Genomic DNA, 21529 nt, shown 5'->3' with positions numbered 1-21529 from the left:
GCATCTTAAACAGAACCTAAAAATACTGAGGGAAAGTGTCTTAATGACCCGTAAGAAATTACCTAATTAGATTTCACTTATGCTCTCACAATTTGATAACTAATTGAAGTACATGAAAACTAATTATATTTTTGAAAACAGGAGGAAGAAATACATATACACACCCAATTTCATTACAATATCTCCAATAATAAAACTTTTCGTTTCGAGACCAGTGTCTCCCCTTAAGGGGCGCCGTTGCCGCTATGGGAATCGCGGTGCTTGTGTTGAGCAAGGCTTCGGCTAAAATGCGGATACAACTGCGCAAATAAAGCTTCTTTAAAAATTAACTTCTATAAACGGATCTTATTCACACGTGTTATATTTTAGAATACAAGTCCACTGACCTGTACGGCATAACTAAACTGCGAAAAAACAAAACAGACGACACAGTCGCAGAGTGAACGCTGGCATTGTCTGCCTTCCAAGATTAGCGGCCGTTCGTTACGTGTTTCGCTTCTCAAACTTAAATAAAAACTCGTTTTTGTGCAGTGATAAAAAAACTGGCTTTACGTGTTTATTCAGTACTACTACTACTACGAAATCGACTATTTTGACACAAGGAAGGCGCTGAAGCCAGACGCGTCTTCGAGGTGTCCGGGCTTTTCGCGAACGATGCGAAAGCGAGCAAAGTCTCGCATATCCCAGCATTTCCATGCATACAACAGCTGAAAGCGCTAGTTTTCCCTCTAGATAACTAAGAAACTCTGTGGCCAAACCAGCCCGGGCACTGCCATTTTGATTTGACTTTTTGAGTCTTGGCCTGGCTTGGCTACCAAACTGGATGCAAGGAGCGCAAGCGAGAGTTGGAAAAGCCGCCACTAGATGGCAATCCGCGAAAAGTGCTATCACCATCATCACTGTACTTGCAACGGAAGTTTCACTATGGAATGCCTGAAGTGCGTAACAGTCAGCCTTCATATAAAAGTACCGTCGCACGTTTGGAACGGTCTCGTGACTCGTCTTCAATCGCCGTTGTGTATTAAGCCTCTCGAATACCACCGTTGAACTTGTCACCGCGATCTTCGTCGTGCCTTGATGGCGTCGCGCAAGGCGCTTTCCCTCAAGGAAAAGCTGGACGTACTCAACGCAGTCGACACGCAGCCAGTGCGGAAAAGGGTCGACATTGCAAAAGACCTTAGACTACCACCGTCAACGCTTAACAGCATAGTCTTGAAGCATGCAGAGATCGAAGGGAATGCCGCGCTCTTCGGCCCGAAAGCCAAGCAGGCTCGTGGCGCCAAGTACGGGAACCTCGACGAGGCTCTTCTCACCTGGTTCAAACAAGCTCGCGCTGCCGGTATTAACTTCGACGGCAGCATTTTACGCGAGAAGGCGATGGAGATAGCCGACAGACTAGGCATCACCGGCTTTGGGGCTTCAAATGGCTGGATCGACCGTTTCAGGAAGAGGCACGGCATCGCCTACAAGACTGTCAGCGGAGAAGCGGCAAGTGTGAACGTGGAAACGGTCGACGATTGGAAGTCCACACTGTCTAGTATAATTGAGGGGTACGAGCCTCGTAACATTTATAACGACGATGAAACAGGCCTCTTCTTTCGGGTCCAGCCATCGAAGTCGTTAAGCTTGAAAAGCGAAGCGGGCCACAGAGGCAAATGCAGCAAAGACAGACTGACAGTGCTACTTTGCTGCAACATGGATGGCTCGGACAAACTGAAGCCGTGGGTGATCGGCAAGTATCGGAACCCACGGTGCTTCAAGAACACAAGTCTGCTGCCATGTCACTACAGGAGCAACCATCGTGCATGGATGACCTGTGCTTTGTTTGAAGAGTTTCTCCGATACTTCAACAAGATGGGTGCGCAGTGCAGGAGTGTTCTCCTTTTCCTGGACAATCGTGCTGCCCACCCGAAAGATTTGCTGTTTCTACGGAACGTCAAGCTTGTATTTTTCCCGCCGAACACTACAAGCCACTTGCAGCCGTTGATGCTGGCGTGATCAAAAACCTGAAGCATTCGTACAGGAAAAGCATCGTGATGCGCTGTCTCGCGCGCATTGATCGTGGACAGCAGCCTACGACAATTTCTGTGCTCGACGCCATGCACTACGTCGCTTCAGCGTGGACTGCAGTGGACGCGTCAACTGCACAGCACTGCTTCGCGAGGTGTGGCTTCCGTGTGGACGGCGAAGTGGAGTCTTCTATCGAAGCTGAAGAACCGGAAGCAGCCTCTTGTGAGCGAGAGCTTACAGACGCTATGAATGCGCTGGGTGCCACGGGAGTGACATACGACGACCTCGTCGCCGTGGATGCGGCCGTCGTGACGTCGGAGTGCCAGAGCATCGCAAGAGATCGTTGCGAACTCGGTCGCAAGTGAAGACGGTGACTGCGATGACGACGACGAGCACGAGCCACAAGATCCTGGAAAGTTGGCAGCGGAGTTAGCCGATCCAAGCTTTGGAGAAGCAGTCACGGCCCTGGACCTCCTTCGCAGGTACGTCGCACGTGAAAGCGACGCCGACAGCAATGCAGCCTTTCAGGTTATTGAAAGACGCGTGGTGCTTGCCAGCGAGCGAAAGAATCGGCAGTCTACCATACTCGATTTTTTTAAGTCTTAGGCTCACCTTGCTGAAATACATTGTTTGAATTCAAAGTGGCCCTGTTTTCATTCATTTTCGGAGCTTTCCTCACTCTTGCGTTTTCCCGGCTGTTACGTTTTTCAGCGGACAGGGGGAAAAAAACGTATGAACGGGGTTCCACTGTACATGTATATTCACCTGTGGTAAATCGGGTCGGCTCATAATATTGGGTGTTTAGCAAAAACCGCCGTAATTTTTTGTTAACTAGAAATAACATTTCAATTAAGTCATGTTTGACCCAAGAAGTCTGCTCCAAAACTAACTTGCATTGCTCAGAAACACACTTTTTGATGCTGCAAAGCTGCTCCAAAACGGCATTATTCCTGCTCCCTGAGCTGCTCTAAAAGGCTGAAGCCCACTTCCACCTTTGTATTCTGCACCCCTGTTCATCCCTCGCTAAACGGAACTACTGTTAAATCGAGCATATTTTCCCAGTCTCTTGAGGTTCAGTTTTAATGAGTCTACTGTAGTTCCTTAGGCTGCATCAAGGGGCACTGTGCTTCAAAAATTGTTTATGTATATTAGTCAAGATATCAAAAATGCATTATTTTTTGCAATGTTTTTAAAATGTTGGGTGCAAGATTTTTTTTCCTGAACAGCTGCAACTCTCGATAATCTTCAGGACTGAATGCCTGTTCTAAATTTCAACAAAAGTTGTCATCTTCAACATTGAGCTATGTCCCAGCTGGATATACTCAATTGCTAATGTTCAAAATGCTTCAACTTTTGCTCCTGTTAGTTCAGCACATCCATTTTAGTCTCTTCAGATTGCTGTATTTACTCTCATAATTCGTGCATTTTTTTGCGGATTCAGAGCTCCGAAGATGGGTTGTGCAAATTACGCGGAGATTTCGTGAACACATCCGAAATAATGTGCAATACAGTAAAAGCTTATTTCGACACCCGTTAATTCGGATAATTCGGACGGCCCTATTGGTCCCGGCCAAAGCGCATGGTTATCTGTGGGACCAAGCCTTCGTTAATTCATCAGAATTCTGCTGCACACCGCTTAATTCGGACAAATGCTGACGGCTGCTGCTACACAGAAGTGTGGTAAGGTAGCGCTGGCACCACTGAAGTGAAAGCAAAACCTGAGTGGCATCGTCATCAACTAGTGGGGGGCGATCAGTCGCCGAACGTCGGCGTCTTCTTTCTTCGCTCCACTGCACCTCCGACGCCATTTTCCCTTGTGTTGTGTCGGCACCGTATCTTCTTGCGGAGTTTTTTTTTCCGTTGTGACAGCGTTTACATGTCACCACCATTGTGCGTTACAGTGATGGCAACGCCGGAAAAGCGCCAGAAATATGAAGCAAAGAACTTGGCGAATAAAGTGGAAATTTTGGAAGCCCTGATGAACGGCGCATCGCGACAGCACGTTATGACCCACATATGTAACCCTTCAGGACTACATCGTGATTGATGATTGTGTCGCCACAACTGGTCTCCTGACCGATCAAGAAATTATTGATGTCACGGGCACCCAAGAAGACCACGATTCTGACAGTCATGCGAGGAGATGCAGCCATGACCTCGTTGCACCTCGCGAGTCTGAGGTGCTTTTGATATTAGAGGACGTTTGCCTGAGCACTTCCGAACAGATGGCGTGCTGTTGGCAATTTGTAAGAGCTAAGAAAAATGGTAATGTCAGCCGGAATTGCACGAAAACGCAGACGACCATTGCAAAATACTTCAGCAAATAAAGGTATGCTTCTCCAACTTGATTTTAATGTTGCTTTTCCGGTCCCGTGAAATCCGAATTGACGAGCTTTTACTGTATAGCCCTAAAGCACGCAGTATATACCTTCAAGAATGCTAGCACAAACGAAGCGTACTGTGTAAGCGTTGGTGTAAGCACCATTCTTGTGCAGGCTGTTCCAGGTTTATTCCCCGCTTGTTCATCGATGGCTGTTAAGTTGCTAAAAACAAAGCAGGTTCATTGTGCTTTAAGCATGTCGTAAAGAACCCTACGTGGCTGGAATTGCTGTGGCGCCTCCCACTCGCATATCATTCATACCCTTCCATGCATTTAAATGGCCATAGGTGCGTGGGGTTATTTTTCACAATCGTTTTACGGGTTTCATTTTCCTTTCTTCCCAGGCTGCCAACTACTTGGACATCAAAGGTCTGCTCGATGTCACCTGCAAGACTGTTGCCAACATGATCAAGGGCAAGACGCCAGAGGAGATCCGGAAGCAGTTCAACATCAAGAACGACTTCACCCCGAGCGAGGAAGAACAGGTACCTAGTTTTCAAGGTTCTGGGAGGGAAATTATAGACATGACCATGCTGTTTAAGCCACGGTGTTAGAAGTATTATAGGTGGACCGACGGCGCCTCCAGAAGCGGCGAACTTTTGTCCGCGGTTTGTGGCGTCTTGTTCACAGGGCCCTAGATGGCGCTACACTACTGGTGGCTCAAGAGCGGTATCAGGCGTGGTCGCTTCGGAGCCGCGACCGCCCCTCGAAATGAATAAAAAAACTGCGTTCGCGCTATAACGAGCGCAAAAATAAATAAATAAATAATAGCTTCGAATAAATCGAAATTTGGACGATACAGCCGCTACCTGTTGAATATGTTGAATTTGCCACCGCGAAGGTTGGCGGTGGCAAATTCAACATATCCCTTTCAGTCACGGTGTGTACATATGTACACATCAACTTCGAAGTCGCATCACGCACCGCGTGTTTCTTCAAATGACCTGAAACTTTGTGTGCACATTCGGGCACGCTTCCTGAGTGGACAACTAGCGCTTATTTAACTTCATTATGCTGTATATTGCTGCAGATTCTTACTTTGCTAGAGACACTACCATGTTCGACGATCGTTCGACGTGCGACGTTCCAAGACCAACGTCAAGAGTATTTTTTTTCTTCGCTCGAAAAGCATACAACCAAAAAACAAACTGTGCATGCATTTTGGGCCTAATAGCTGGTTCTTTTTATGCAAGGATTGAAGCTGAGTGATTGCAGAATAATTAGATATTTATTTACACGCTAATTAGCATTAATTACTGTAACTCACACAAAACAACACATTACTTCATTTTATTTCTTGAAATGTAATACTGAGTGCCTTGAAATCATGCCATGGAAGTTTGAAGCATTTGCAGACAGTGCATCATAATTCGTGACTGAAAGGGATATGCTTTCCTCATTCGGACAATTAAAGATATGACAGTGACGTCACGCTGAAATATGACAAAAATTAGTTCTATTTGTAGAAGTATAGTTTAGATAGTTAGAAAAAATACCGCATTAGCCGTAGTATTACAACAGAAAATGCACAGTGTCTTTGCTGTCGCGAACATTCGAAGTAATTTGCGGTCGTTGATCGCGGATAAAAAAATGTGTCACGAATACGACTGTTTAGCTGGTCGTGCATAAAATACTGAATTTTAGCGAATGCCAGCAGCTAAGTTTGAGGCACCGACGAAGGATATGAAAAAAGCATCCTGGTTTGGCACTGCGAGAAGGGGAGACATTATGAATGGTGGATATATGTTTCAGATTCTTCTCTCTTGCCAACTGAGGAATATATTTCACTGTTTATGTCTCGCATAGTCACCCGAAGACAGCGTTACTACTTCGTCTTTCAAGGAACGCGTCGATCGCGGTGTGCGGAGTCTTTACGAGCGTAGCCAGTCAACCGCGATGCTACACCGGTTACGGTACTCGGCTGCTGACCGAAGTTCCCTAGTTCGATCCCAGCCGCGGCGGTCGCATTTTGATGGAGGCGGCGTGCTAGAGACCCGTGTACTCTACGATGTCAGTGCATGTTAAATAACACCACATTGCCGAAATTTGTGGAGCTCTGCTACGGCGTCCCTCATAATCATAACGTGGTTTCAGCACGTAAAACCCCATATATTCTCATTGTTAACAAGCGTAGCTTTCGCACAGAGAGAGAAAGACTGCACACGCACGTAGGTGTTAAAAAAACGGGCCAACTCACGGCGTGGATGAACTCAAGACGATGAACTCAAAACGAACTCAAAACTTCGTCGGCACAGCGTCATTAGCCAGAGCCGCCTTTTCATGATGTGCTCACAAGAACGTGCCCTTTGTACACTGCTTCCCACGTCTTCGTTATGTACCTCGGCTCGAAGTGCTTCTCGCACACGTAATCAGTCGACTGCAGCACGCGGTCCTTGCGCGGAATCGCATGGCGCCAAACATACAGGCGTTCCGCATTTCAGGGTGCAGAAAAATCGACTTTTCAGTGCAGGTCTTGTACACAGAGTTGCACCGCGGCACAAACACTTTTTGCCCATTTCACGGCTTTCTCACTCGAATAGCATGACCTGCCATCGCACAAAAAGAATTAAACGAGGAAGCAATGTGGCGACAACCGCTTCGTCACCGTGGTAGCCACCCTAACCGTGGCTTGGTCGGAAGAGAGGCCGGCGCGCGCCGCTGTGAGCCTCTTGACTGCTCCTGCCACCTCGCGGCGTGACGGTGCGGAGGAACCGAAGTTCGACGCAGCGAGCGCACGGCGCCGGTGCTGCGTCGTTCCACCTGTACTTCTAACACCGTGGTTTAAGCTTCAGTCACTGTTGAATCAATGATCAATTTCCTTTAGCCTGTGAACACAGCTTCCGTTAAAAGGGGGACACGGGTCTTGCAAGGCCGAAAATCGCGAAAAAAATCTACTTTTTTTGAAGCTGACATTTTTCAGCATCTATATCTATTTTTGCAGAAATCTGCTAAGTTACTAGCTTCTATTGTCATTATTTTCACTTAAATTCAATTCAACACCAATATGAGGTCTCGGAATGCAAATTGACACAATCTTTTTCCGCGCCGAACCGTTGTCGGTACACACGGGCTATCGTGTCCATCTTGGTCTCGTTTGGAAGAGCAGTTAGTCTTCAATTTCCCTCCACTGCTGGTTCGCCTTGCTCATTGGTTTTCTAGCAAAAACGCATCGTCGAAAAGTACAAGCACACAATTCTATTGCCTGCTTGGGGCACGTGACAGTAACTAGTCATCTGATTGGCCAAGCGAAGTTTCCGGCATCTGCTTCACTGCAGAGACGCGCCCGATCGTGGCCATTTTGTCTTTGTGTTGTGCAGCTATGGGTTGTGCCATCAAGAAGTTCCGCACCAAACACAAATTTGGAAAGTTGCTGAGGTGATCACTAGCAGACAACTTCAGGAAGCGCCTCGCAACGACCTAGGACAAGGATGACAAACTTGCAGCGACCAGCGGAGCGCTCAGCGCGGCAGGCATAGCAGACGCTAGACCTCGGAGCCAGTCAGTTGCCGACAAAGTTGCGGAAAGCGGCAGTGTGCGACACGACGCACAAATTCTGCAGCCCCACCAGATGCTGCAAGAGATTTCATCTGTTGCGGCGACAGAACGGAAGCGCAGCCTTATTGCTAAACGCGCCGACGCCACAGGTGCCCAATCTAATGAAACTACCTTCACCATCCTGGACTTAGAGGTGGTAAATGCTTTGATAATATTGCATTTGGAGTGCAAGATCTTCAATGGAGACGCAGAGATCGGGAGAGGCGAGTGGGAATACGACCTTGCCGTCAAACTTGCGCGGTGGGAACTGCAGTGACGAGTCGTCGGTCATAGTTTCCTAAAAAAACTACAGGGGACTCTGGTGCTGCATTTGTTCAGCCACCATGGGCATGATGGGTAGTACACAGATTTGCCTAGTCTTGGTACTTTCTGGCTTCGAACGCACTTGTGCATTTGTTTATTGCTGCGTTTTGGTTTTCTTTCGGATAAAAGAATGGATCGTTGTGAACGTCGTGACCAGATTTGAATTCGTGGTGGTAAAATCGAACTGCTGACATTTTGCTGAACTTAGTCTTGCTACAAAGCTGATCCAGGCAACGCGTAGCCAAACGGAGCCGAAAGAACGAAGTTTAAGACAAATCCCTGTACTACCCATCATTCCCATGCTGGCTGAAGTGCCTTGCGTTGCAGCTCCCATAGACACTAGCGCCAGAGTTCCCTCTAGTAAGTATTGTAGGAAACTCTATGGTCAAAGTGGAGCTTCCCGCACATCGACGTACAGCACGTTCACAGTGAACGGGCTCGTCACCCACGCAGTGCTGGCTACTGGCAACGGGCAGACTGCTTTTAATGACGTACGCTTAAACCTCGGTATAACAAACATGGATATAATGAATTATCGGTTATAACAAGTACAGTAAAACCCCGCTGATACGTTTTTGAAGGCACCGTAGGAAATGAACGTAAAAGAGACTGGAAACGCAAAGCCGAGAAACTACAAAATATTTAGTGGTACAGAATTTTATTTGAATGCTTACGCATGAAAAAAAACTAAAGTTGCCTGGTGCTTTTACTTATGTCTGAGCAGCACAAAAGTTTTTCAAGCACCTGCAGTCTCATCCTTTCCATAAATCTAGTGCCACCATGGCCTACACCTGACAAACGATTGCTTATGGCGATACCTTCGCGAGATTGTCGCCGGTTGCATCGGTGTCGCTGAGCTATACTGTAGGACCACTGGCATAGTGTCGGACCACCGTGGCTCCACAAACTCCTAAATTTCGTCACTGGTGCACACATTGGCGCACTCAGCCACGGTCTAGTCGACGGATAGAAATGCGGAGCTGGGCACAGCGTCATCCGTGATTTTTTTTAGCACCAACAGCTGTAGACGTGAAAGAACCAAGCACGACCAGCGCGGCGAGTCCAACAGCGAATCACGCGCATGACCACGTGAACACCAACCAGCTCGGACAACTCGGACAAATTAATGCCAACACATAGTTTCTTACAATAATTGTATGAAACTCTGCGCCAACGCGATCGCTGAAGTAAATGCCTATCTCGGAGGCCTTGCTTTCGCAAGTAATAAGCAATACTTTGAAATACGGATCTCGAAGGCTATGCTTTTGTTTGTGTCAACCGAAAGTGTCGCTTGCGCCTCTCATGCGGCTAATGTTACGGTCAAACCAGGCCAAGCTGTGTGAAAAGTCACCATGGCCGCTCTCTTAGGTACTCACTCGGTCGGCTCGGAGCGCACTTCGCGACGTATCGTACGGCAACGGTCCCACAGTCTCGACGTAACAGCGGGGTTCCCAATACGTTGTACCTTGCGGTAGCTGTGCCGGGACCAGCAGAAAATGACTTAACAGGCAGGAAAACTTGTCAGGAAGGAACGTAACAGCGGGGTTCTGCTGTAAATGCATAGTCTTCTAACAGCTAGAAACGTTTATGACGAATTTTCGGATATACAGTCGAACCCACTTATAACGATCCCACATATAACGATCTATCGGTTATAACGACCATATTTGGGTGCACTTACGATTTTCCTATGTTAACCATTGAAGCTGCGTCCACATATAGCGAACACTTTTCAAAGCCTCCTACTTTCACAACGAACACTTCAGACGCGGTCGCAGTAAAAATATAGCGCATACGAAGAGAAAAAAAAGTTAGAACAGGCCTTCTAAAGCATGAGAGGGGCGAGCGCTCGCGCGTAGTCGCGAGTAAACTCGCGACTACGCGCGATCTTAGTCGCCGATCTTAGTCGCGATTTTACTCGCGACTAAGATCGCCGAGCGCCGCACGCAGATTTCGGATGCTGCGAACGAGGTAGCTCACTTTCCAGCTGTTTCTTCAGTGGCAGGATGGCAGTGAGGAAGAAAAAAATAAGAGGCACCATGAAGCCTTGCGGTCAGCTTTCTCACGGTAACCTTTCCTGACGCCGTTCTCTGCAGCTAAGACTGCCTACGATGAACCAAGCCATGCCTTGGAACGCAAGAAGGCATAAATGCAAGAAGAGATAACAGCGATAACTTTCCATCGCATATAGGTTCACTGCGTCCCTAAACTCGTCGACACCACAATGTGCCGCAAAATGTTGTTCGTCTTTTCGGTAACGGCAGAGACCGGTCAATCGGTGATTATGACTTCCGCGCGATTGCAGCGATGCCTTCGCGGATAAGCATCAGAAAAGAGCGAAGGCCGTCGACGAACGTGCCATTATGACTTATAGCCGACAACCTTATCACAGTCATCTGTAGATATCTGCTCGGCCACGCGTGTGGTGTACGCCGTACACTGTGCGGATTGACGGCGGTACGAGCGCGTCATGCTGCCGTTCGCAAGTTCGCCGCTGCCGCGCCGTGCGAGACCGCTTTAAAGTGAGCTTCGCTTTCTAAAACCAGAGTAGCTCGCTGTTGTTGAGCGGCACGGGCACCGAGAAACGTCGATGCACTGACAGCGAGTGCGTATACTGCGTGTTTGATTAGGTGACAACTCAAGTGCACCACGCGTCGTTGTGCAGGGCCGCGAGAGCATCGCGGAGATGTAGAGTGCGTGTTGCCTGTAAAATGCTTGTCTTCGCCGCGTTGAACGCACAGGCTACTTGCCGCACCCGTGCACGGTCCGGAGTGAAGCAGGCATGAAGAACGTAAAAGCGCGCGCATACGGCATTCAGCAAGCGGCCCGGCAGTGACTCCGCGAGCCGAGTAGGCGACGCGCTGCACGCAACTAGCCAGGGATAAGGCCCACGTCATGTGGCGGTACAGCGCTTCGGTGAAACGGTGTCGGTTCACAGCAAAGGCGGTGAATTCACTCGTGAGCACGCAGCGGGCGTCGCTTCACGACGCGAAAAGGCTTATAGCTTGTCACCGGAGGGGTTGTTAGCACTTCAATAAAAGTGCACAAAAAAAAAAACGGCTAGCCGCTCGGCGCACGTTTTTAAGGGCGAGTCCATATACAACGAACTACTGATATAGCGACCACTTTTCGCGACACTTTCGAGTTCGTTATAAGCGGGTTCGACTGTAACCAAGTTATTTTCATAGCAGATGTGACTTTGTTAAGAGGTTTGAGTGTATTTGCAATGAACATAACACGTCGTGGCCACCAGACAAAAACGTGGCAGGCGTACATGATGAAGCAAACACCTGCCGCTACTCTTACGGTCTCGAAACTTGCGAGTGCCAAGTTCGGTTCGACAGCTACATGGACTTCAATGCGGACAACCTGGGAAACATTGCAGTGTCATAAGACAGATCATGGATGACTCGTGGACACTCGTCGCATATTGGCATCGGTAGTCATTGAACTGATAAGCGACCTAGTTCTTGACTACGTCCTCGGCAACTTTTGTGCCGGGTGTGAGTCGGGCCCAAGGAAGGGGTCCTCACTTATGAAGAGTGGAAAGAGCCACGTGTGCCATCGAAACACAACAAAGGTGGGCAAATGGAAGTAGAGGCTGGCCTCATTTTATTCAAGAGATCACTAGAGCGGCACAATGTCAGGTACACAACCGTGCTTTCAGATGGCGACAGCCGGACGTAGCTTGCGCTACACGAAGAGAGCGTGTGCGGCTGCATTCCCATCACCAAGGAAGACTGAATCAAATGAAGAAGCGGATGGGTACGGTCTTGAGCAATTTCGTGGACAAGCACAAGGAAAGCACTGGCCTGGAGAGCCTTTCTGGAAAAGGCCAGCTGACTGGGGATCATCAATAAGTTAAGTTCGTGTTATGGATGGGCCCTGAAATCCTCGTGATGATGTGGATGCCTTGCAAAGGGCAGTGATGGCCACTTATTGCCATGTAACACCAAATGAAGTGGCCAACCACACATTTTGCCCAACAGGGACAGACTCGTGGTGTCCGCAAAATGCTGCAGACGCTAAGGGCGAGCCTGCACCCAAGCATACTCGCAGCTTGCCTCCTAACGTCTGAGAGATGTTATTGCCCATTTATCAGAGGCTTTCTGATTAAAACGGCAATGAGTGCTTACACTCCACGATATGGGCACTTGCGCCAAAGGACCGACATGCTTCATTGTTTGCTGTTGAAGAGACTGTACCAGCATTAAAACTGCATGACTGCTTTGGCTAATGAGAGCTCTGGTTGCCAGGGTTGAGGCCAAGCTCTTTCAGTGTGCCTGCAGTTTCAAGCGCATGGCTGAAAAGGATTGCACTCGTTCCGTGGCTTCAAGCAAACGCTCGTCGGCTGATAACTTGCAGTGGAACTTGAAAAAAAACGGCATGCTCATGCTAACACTGTCTGATTATATGCCTGGTGCATATTAACTGACTAAAAGTATGTGTGCCTTTATTTAGCATTACAGCATAAACAGTATCAAAGTTTTAACCTTTTTTGCTCATTTTCTCAGAACATGGATTTTTGGCTACTTCCCTTGTTTGCTTGTTCTGCAAGTCTACCTAGGACAGCTGAGCTGCAATTCATTTTGCACAACGTAGCTAAATGTGCATAGAAAGCCATGCTGAGATTTTCAATCTGCAGTTCAAAATTTTCATTTAATATTTTTTTTTTTGCTAGGTGCAGACCATGAACTCGTTAATGCTGTAAATAGAGAAGTTGTTCACCTTCCAATCGGCTTGTATTGCTCTCCTTAGGCTTCTTGGTATCTATACATGGGTTTATAATGTTCCGTTGCATAATTTTTTTGTTTCGGCAAACAATAAAATGAGATGAGTATCTCTGCAAATAATTGACCTGTGTAAAATATAACTGGATGGCTGAAGAAACTGCACTGCGTTGTTCAGTTTTATTTCTTCTGGCCAACAAATAACCTATGCTATCTCTAAAAACCATGTCCCCATTTTAAGTCTCTAGACAAGTCTCTTTTCACGGGCTAAGTTGCAGCTGCCTGTTAGGAAAATCTTGCGTGCTGGGTGCTTTTCTCCCAGGTTGTAGTAATGTCTGCTAGTGGTTGTGGTAGATGTGTATGCCATTTACATGTCCACTCACACCAGTGGGGCTCTCCGATTTTCTACTTCTCGCTACCTGCGGGCTGCCAGAGCCAGCCAGAGCGCGCTCGTCCCCCCCCCCCGGCACACTTCCGGTTGGCGTTTTTCTCGGGTTGGACGGTTCTGGCGACCTGCGGGTAGCCCGAGGGTCCCCAGAAGCTTCCAGGACAATTTAGTCGCTGACGCTCTCTGGAAGGTTTCGGGCTAGCAGACGCCGAAAAGCGGTGACACGCGCTCGCCGCCATCTTTGTGAGGACTCGACGGATTGCAATGCGGGCGCTTGGGGACTACACACCTTCGCATGTGCTTACGCTCGGCGCCGTTCCGCCGTGCGAGATGGCACGATTACGAGTTGCGGCGAGCATTTGGAGCTAATGTTTATTGCTTTTCTTGTGTGCCCCGGGAAGTTTCCTTCCGTGAACAACGCGGCGAACTGTGGCGTTCTAAGTGCGTTGTGCACGTACACAGGGGTCCACTGTTAAAGGGAACATCGGAGCGTGTGGCGGCAGCTCGGCGCCACCGTAGACTGCAACGAGATTCGCGCAGACGCAGTGAGCACTGTTGCCCGGTGCTCTTTCGTCGCGTCAGCAGTTCGCTTCGCGAATTCGCAGTGCGGAAGCAGACGGCAGCAGACGACGAAAGAGCACGACTCACAGCGCGCACTGCGCCTGCGCGAAACTCATTGCAGCCGCTGGCCGGCATTGGCGCCGAGCTGCCGCCACACGCTCCGATGTTCCCTTTAACAGTGGACGCCTGTGTACATGTCCCAAAAGTTATGTACACGTTCGTACGCACGCATGGAGACACCTTTTGAGTGTATTTTTTTCGTAGCAGTATTCGATTATGGTGTCGTGTGTGCTTTCTGTGCACTTAGTGAAGGCGATTGTGATTGAACTAGTTATTTCGCTCCGTCGTATGTTTGCGTGCGTGAACTCCGTCAGAACTTAACTATTTCAACTAGGTCTTCGATGTTGATAAAATGCACTGATTAGCTAAAAGCGATCGCGACATTGTTTTTTGTGTGATGCTCGTTGGTCGCGAACGGCGTGCGAGCGTACTTCGATCTACGGGCCAGTATACGAGGTATGGTATTATGTTATGCTACGACGCGTCGATGTGAAAAAAAAGAGATGAATTCAGAAATGTATACATACTTTGGTTGCTTATTTCATCGTCGGCTTTGTCTTCTTCCACCTCGTAGTAATAATGCCATGTAGTATGTTCGCAGTTATCACCTAGTAGCTCAAATAAAAGCTGAGCTACATGAGATTTTTGAGTGCCACTTAGTACTGGAAAAGAGGCTCGGGCAACATCTGCCAAAACGAGTCGAAGACGCGTCAAACAGAAGTTTTTTAGATATAACGTGCACTCGTGGTACAGATACCGCCGCATCTCTCAAGTTATGACAAAACGCAAGCTGGTCAACGCGTGCACGTGCGACGTAGTGCGCGATAGATCCTCGAGCCCTTTTGGGGACACGATCACTTTCACGAGATTTTCACGTCGTGTTGTGCAGCGACTGTTACACGTACCACGCAGACGTGAGCTGGTTAAGCCGTTAGCGGCGTGGCAGCTCGCATTGCATCGCTTTCGTGGCGCCGTGCGCCAGCTGGCTGTTTTGTTCGCGGAAGGGGCGAGTTGCGCGCGATTTTGCAAACGTACGTGACCGTATCCCAAATTCGTATGCTCGAGAATATCTCTTCAGCTCTTCAGCAAACCTAGCCTCATATTTTCAAGCATTCAATGCAGAAAAAGCTAACGTGCACGCGGCGCAAGTTTCGTTTGCTACCACGGCGGTAGCGTTTGTTTACGTTTACGCTGGCTCTCCCAGCGTTCGATTTTGCAATCTTCGGGTTGTCTCGGGCTTCCCACACACATGACCAGAACACTGTTTCCTGTCCCAACCGGAACTAGCTAGCTTACCCTCTGGCTAGCTCTGGCTGCCAGAGAACTGCCAGCGGTCTGAAAATCGAAGAGCCCCAGTGTTTTTAGTCTGGGAAACTCCTCTGGTGTACTAAGCTTTGCTGTCCGCAACGTTCATATGCCAGGAGTAAAAATATTTAGTCGGCATCCTATTGGGCCTCATAGGGGCAGATTCCATTTACTAGATGAAATTTCTTTCAAGAGAAATGCACTCCGCACATATTGCGGTGTAGCACTCGTGTTCCTTTCTTTCGAGACCAGTTGCATACAGATACAACCACTCTTTATCTGAATTCTATACCCCTTCTCCCAGTTTCTTGCATGCTGTGCGAACCTGTGGAGGCTGGCCATACCTCTCGTAAGATCTGTGTTCGCAGCAATGTGTTTTGATGAGCACATATGCGCAATTTTCGTTTCTTCAGCTGTTTACAACACAATTCCATAATGCAGTTTTGTCATGATGTTGCTTCTGACCATTTTCGGTTTCCTTCAAATTCTAACTTCCAGCATGTCCTGTGTAGCCTTGCTCCCATGCGCTTTCATAAACGCTGAAGCTGGTCACTAAATGCATGCATTATAACTTTTGCTTGACGATCTTCTTGTGTGGCTTACCGTCACGGTGGAGCAGTGCTTATGGGGCTCAGCTGCTGACTTGAAAGTTGTGGGTTCAATCCCACCTGCGGCGGTTTCATTTCGATGGAAGCAAAATGCTAGACCAGTGTACTGTGCTATGTCAGTTCACTGAAGAACGCCAAATGGTCTAAATTTCTGGTGCCCTCCACGATGGCCACCCTCATAACCACGATGCCGTCCCTCATATAGTGTTCCACTAGTAGTGTTGTCACTGGTTTCATTTCCAAGGATTGCCAGTCCCTTTTTTGTTGACTGGAGGTCCTGCCCTGTGGATGTAAATATCTACGTGACTGAACTTTCAAACTTCAGTCTTGTAATCGCACTTCAAACTCTGCTGGTCATCGTACATGTTAACTGCACATTCCAAAAGCTTGCAGAATCTCGCTTTGTGGTACTTGGCAAGTTTACCGGTTCTGTGACGACTCTTTTCATTGCTCTCCAATTTGGGCATGTTCTTCGCTCAGGGATATTGAGAGAATGTTCCATCACTGCGTTGTTTAGCTGTTCCAGTCATCCTTATCTTGTGCTTGGGGGGGACCCATTAAGGTGTGCACTCATTTAGGGAGTGGTTTTTAGTCCCCCCCCACTTTTTTTTTTATTCAGCCGCTTAGTTAATTGGACCCAGTGGATCATTCTGCCAAGTTGACCCTGAAGGGACTCTCACTTTGAAGACGTCAATCCTACTCTTTCACGATGCCACTGTGCATGCACCCTTCCCCTACCGGGAAAAGTCTCTAACCGTCTCATCATTTCATGGGGCTTTCCTTCTTGCAATGCCGGTTGTCCCAGCCTCTACCAAAACAGCAGAGGGCAGCACAGGAAAATGAAAATGGCGGATTGTATTCGGTTCCTCTGGTGCTGCTACCAATCTGGTGTGTGTGTGTGTGTGTGTGTGTGGTGACAAAGGTTCCCATAGCAACCCTTGTTTGTCCGCTGTACAGTTCTAGCCTTCTTGCACTCAATTCCTCTTCATACCTATTTAGCTCAAGGGTTTTACAGATAAGATGCACAAGAACTTGTTTGCTCGATTGCCAGTGGTTAAGATGTCAGATTCTGATGATGAACTCTGTTCAGATTCGCAGCATGGCAGAAATTCTTAACAGGTTGTTGGCCTCTGGTCTATTGCCATTGTCGCTAGTGCATCTATTGTAGCCCATGCCTACTCCATTTCTTGGGGAATGCTAGAAACACTTAGGGCAGCTTGGTTGTGTGCATATTGGAGTGTATCTCCAGCCTGCAGCAGCATGTGGCAAGTTTCAGGGAAGCATTGCAAATTTTTTGTCTGTACACGCGTGTAATGGACACCTGCTCAAATTGTTGGCTCTGCCGCCAAGTTTCCAGGGAAGCCAAGCTTTCAACATGCTCCTTGGCATTTCTGGTATGTGGTTGTCCAAGCAAATGCATGCTTTTTTTTTTCTTCCGCCCCCAGCAACACTACGGTCCACAAGAATGTTGGTAATAAAGATTTTCCAATACACCGGGTGTTCTCTTGTCGGCAGGCTTTTAGGTAGCATGGCTCCTGCAAGCACCCTCGGTATTCTTAGCTTTGAACCAGCTCTCCAAAATGCATTGTGGTGGTACAATCTATCTATGCATATTCAAACCCGGTGTAGGGGTAGAATCTAACTCCAGGAAAGAGTTTCGGTCATTATTGCACTACATCTTTGGGGCACACAGTGCTGCCTTGACTGCTTCTGAAATGTCGGCCATCCGACAAATTGCCCAGATCTTGTTACGCAATGCAGTCGACACAGTGCTTCATGAGCTCTACAGCTTGCTAAGCCTGGTTGACACCATAGTCTTATTTTCCTGCATTGGTTGCAGTTTACATACACCCCAGCTACAATTTCTAAATGCATGGTTCACGGTTCTTTTAAAGACAACTGCATGCCTAGAGTTTGCAATATATTCAGTTTTGTGCATGATACACATGCCAAAAATATGCAGTCTCAACTTTCGAGCAATAGAAACCCATCTGACCTATACACTTGTCCTTCTTGGTTCAGCACCCTCGTTTTATTAAGGTTTAAACAAGTATTTGGGGTCTCTCTACCATGCCACAAGGAGCCCTCTGGCTGCTCTATGTTCCCTTGTCACCTTGTGCTTGCTACTGCTTTTATGAAAAAATGTCACATGCACAGCACACCATTTGTGACCCCCCTCCCAAAAAAAAGAGAACCTAGCCTCCAGCAATAACCAGTGATTCCACTCGTGCGCCAAGTGCGCCAAATTGTATTTACTGCGCCATCCTGATAATATCGACGAAAATTGCGCCAAACTGCGCCAGTCTCTGGTTTGGGGGCGTTTATCACCGGCAATCGCACGGCCGGCGCGTCGGAACATGTGCAGTTTGATCTTGGGGCTGCCAAAGTCGCAACCATGGACCAAGAATTATTCCGCTGAATAAATAGCGCTCGCGCGTACCGAGTAAGCCACGATGCCGTGCACGGTGCAGACGCAGCTTCTGTTCTGGAAGTCGGCTCGACAGCAAAACGCGCTCTCCGCACAGGCTCGCGACGTCTAGGCCTATCGGTAGCGAGAAAGTGCGACTGCGATTCATCGGCGGACGTCGTCTGTTCTAGAAACGCTGCTGATAGTGCGTTTCAAGCGTCGTACGCCACGTAAGGAAAGCAATGTTCAGTTATAACTACATGTGTGCTGCTAAAATGTGTCAATTCTGTTTCCGGACATCGCGGAATGAAATCTGGGATCGCTAGCAGTAGATATATGGGACAATATCGAATTTTCCTTGCTTCGCGTTTACGGAAGAGCACGCGAACGGTGGAAATGCGTTCACACTTTTCCTCAGATATACTTCATCCATGGATCTTTATTTGGAAGAGCTTTTTCGTAATTGATTATACCAGCACGTCCGAGTTTGTAATCACTCTGCGGTAAATACCCCCTAAAAGGCCCTGCCCTTTCGAGCTCACGTGCTAGGGTTCCAATTCGAATTTTGTGCTTGGTTTTTAAAAATGTCTCATTAATAAAAGCATATCCACTGGTCGGAGCAGCCGCAAATGCGCAGCTGTCAGTAGCGGGCCCGTCGCTGATGGCCCACACTGAAGCGGCTACCCCATGTTACACGTCCGCCCCTCGCTTTCGAGTGTGAATAGCTGACGGTTAAAAAAACTTTCGCTTAAGGGCGAAGCAATGAATGCGATACCAACAAATTGTATTGTTAAACGAAGTAAGGCTAGCAGCTAACTATTTTGGATCCGATCTCGCGTAACTCAACAAAACACTGGTTTAAGGGAATGTGGCCGCTCCAGGAACCGAAGCATTTTCTTGCTCTGAGTTCTCTAAACACGAAGTAAGCGTTGAGAGCACAGCAAGTTTATGAGCAGTCTCCTCATGCCTCGAGATAGCGCGCACGCAAGCGATTGCGCCCTTCGAACGATGCGGTCCCCCCCCCCCCCCTTCCGCTCCCCTGGCGTCTTTTCATGCTCCTTACGAAAGACGGGTGGGGCGTTTCCTCTCTGTTTGATGAGCAATCGACGGCAGGCCCGCACACGGGAAGATGTTATCTCATGCGCTGTCCGTGCGACGGAGACAGACGGCCGGCTAGTTTAATCTCCGCTTCAGCCGCGTTCGTCGCCAGCGCTTGCGAGCTTTTACCCGCGGCTAGATTGCGCGTGGTGATGTGATTAATTTGGTCTTTATACAGAAAATTACGGCAATAGCGACAGCAAAAATCCGCGGCGAGTGTCCATATAATTGTTATCACAATAAAAAATTTAAAAAAGTTGAGCCATTTCACTCTGTGGAGTGCATAAGCGAAGCTGTTTCGCACATGGCAAAGAGGTGACATGGTGGAGGACAGTTTGGTATGTAAGGCCAGGTTGTTAACGTTCAATACGCAATATTAATGCGAAAGCCTCAGATGCTTTATCAAACACGAAAATTGACCGTCGGCGGTGTAAATCGATTGATGCAAAAAATAATCATCACGTCGTAGATCGTCAAAACCTGACGTCATCATAGCGTCATATCGTGATGTCACGTGATGACGCCATCACATGACATCGTCGCTTTACAGTGCTTCCGTAATCGGTGCGCCGATCATGGAGCTAGCGCAAAACCAGGTGAGGTGCAGAAAGCATGCAGAGAAGGAGGGGGAGGATCAACCCGTCGATCGAGAAGAAAAATAATCAGGCTTTCGCCTTCGTGTTTTCTTAGGGGAATGCATTATGGATAGTTTGGCTCTTTGGCATTGAGGCACTTCTGTACATCACGGTGTTTGTCTACAATGTCTGCTGATAACCACATAGATGCATTTAGTTATTTCATAAAGTGCAATTTTATTGATCTGGTATTCTGTTTATTTGCTAGTGTCGGAAGTAATCGCCGAAGAGGTTAATCCAGAACACTCAACTGCATGAGCCTTTATTTTTCATTAGAGAGTGAAATATGGAGTACTCCTGAGATTTTTTTCCACGAGATTTGCAATGAATCGAAATATTTCTAGCCTTGATAAGAGCCCCATAGTAATATTCCGGTGCTTGAATGTTATTGCAATATGCTTCTGTAGTGCACTCAGGCCAGGATGTAAAATTCGCCGCTCCAAAGTGCTCCAAAACGGAAATTTTGCTGCTCCAAAAATTGCTCCAAATCAGAAGTCCTCGGTAGCATCACTGAATAACACAACGAACACATAGGAGCAAGTGACTCGTGACAGTACTGCGCTGCAAACAAAGTGTGTGTGTGTGTGTGTGTGTGTGTGTGGCTCATCTGTCTCTTTTCCTTGTCTGGCAAAATTGCCATAACTTCACCTACTGTGCGATGTGTAGACATTTCTTAATATTGCTGGATGTCTTCATTGTTGGCACATTTCTTCTGTTTCAGGTCCGCAAGGAAAACGAGTGGTGTGAAGAGAAGTGAGCTCTCCTGTGATATTGGTTCCCGTGCAAGCTTCGTTTAGACATGGGTGCCACAGGTTTTTTTTTTTTTTTCCTCGCCCTTTACCACCACCTACCTGCCAACAAGTTTGGTTCGGCCATTTTGCCCGCCTTCAGTTGTTTTTCTTGTCTTCAAAGGACTGCGCGCTCACTGAACAAGACTTGCAGAAAAAAAAAAAAATTCGGGTTTTATGGCACCCTGTGTACAGCATTTTCTGGGAGTTCTGTTCTGTGGTTTTATTAAAGTGAAGTTCTGACCCCATGCGTTCTCTCCCTGGGAGAGTGCTAGTTCCCAATATTTGTCCACTGCTCGGGCAGCTAGCGGCCCTCGTTTGCGAGAAGATGCTCTTCCTAGCTGCTGAATGCTAGCATAGCGATGTATGCAGCCTGCTTTATATAATGTGCAAGATGTGTAGGCTCTTTCAGCATGTGTGCTCAGGTTTGAGTTCTGTGGGCGTTCGAATAAAACTTCTCCACTGTATCATACTGGAATGCATACTTCATGGCTTACGCAGGTGGAGGCATCACCTGTATCTGCCTATGTCCTGTAGATCGTACATTTCACACTTGCAGACTAGTTTTCATCACTCTTGCAGCCTTGCCTGCTGTATTGCATTGAGATGCAAATAATGACAATTCCATGGAAGAGGTGCAGACTCAACTATGTCAAAATCTACCCAGAGCTCTTGTAAACTGATAATTTTTGCACTCTTGC

The 21529-nt window shown here is 47.8% G+C and overlaps 1 protein-coding gene across 2 annotated transcripts in view; it reads left to right on the top strand.

Moving 5' to 3' along the window:
• The window catches only part of LOC119383624 (S-phase kinase-associated protein 1), a 37484-nt gene extending 16189 nt beyond the window's left edge, over positions 1–21295 (top strand). For both annotated transcript variants that reach the window (XM_037651883.2, XM_049412599.1), the window contains exons 4-5: positions 4735–4875; positions 20762–21295. In XM_037651883.2, the coding sequence (XP_037507811.1) occupies positions 4735–4875; positions 20762–20797 (177 nt within the window). In that variant the 3' untranslated portion in view covers positions 20798–21295. The remainder of the gene's footprint in view (positions 1–4734; positions 4876–20761) is intronic.
• Positions 21296–21529: the final 234 nt, after the last annotated feature.

The sequence above is a fragment of the Rhipicephalus sanguineus genome, chromosome 2 (assembly GCF_013339695.2).
Source record: "Rhipicephalus sanguineus isolate Rsan-2018 chromosome 2, BIME_Rsan_1.4, whole genome shotgun sequence".
NCBI lineage: Eukaryota > Metazoa > Arthropoda > Arachnida > Ixodida > Ixodidae > Rhipicephalus > Rhipicephalus sanguineus.
Note: the sequence above shows the minus strand (reverse complement) of the source record. Positions and strands in the feature narration are given on the sequence as shown.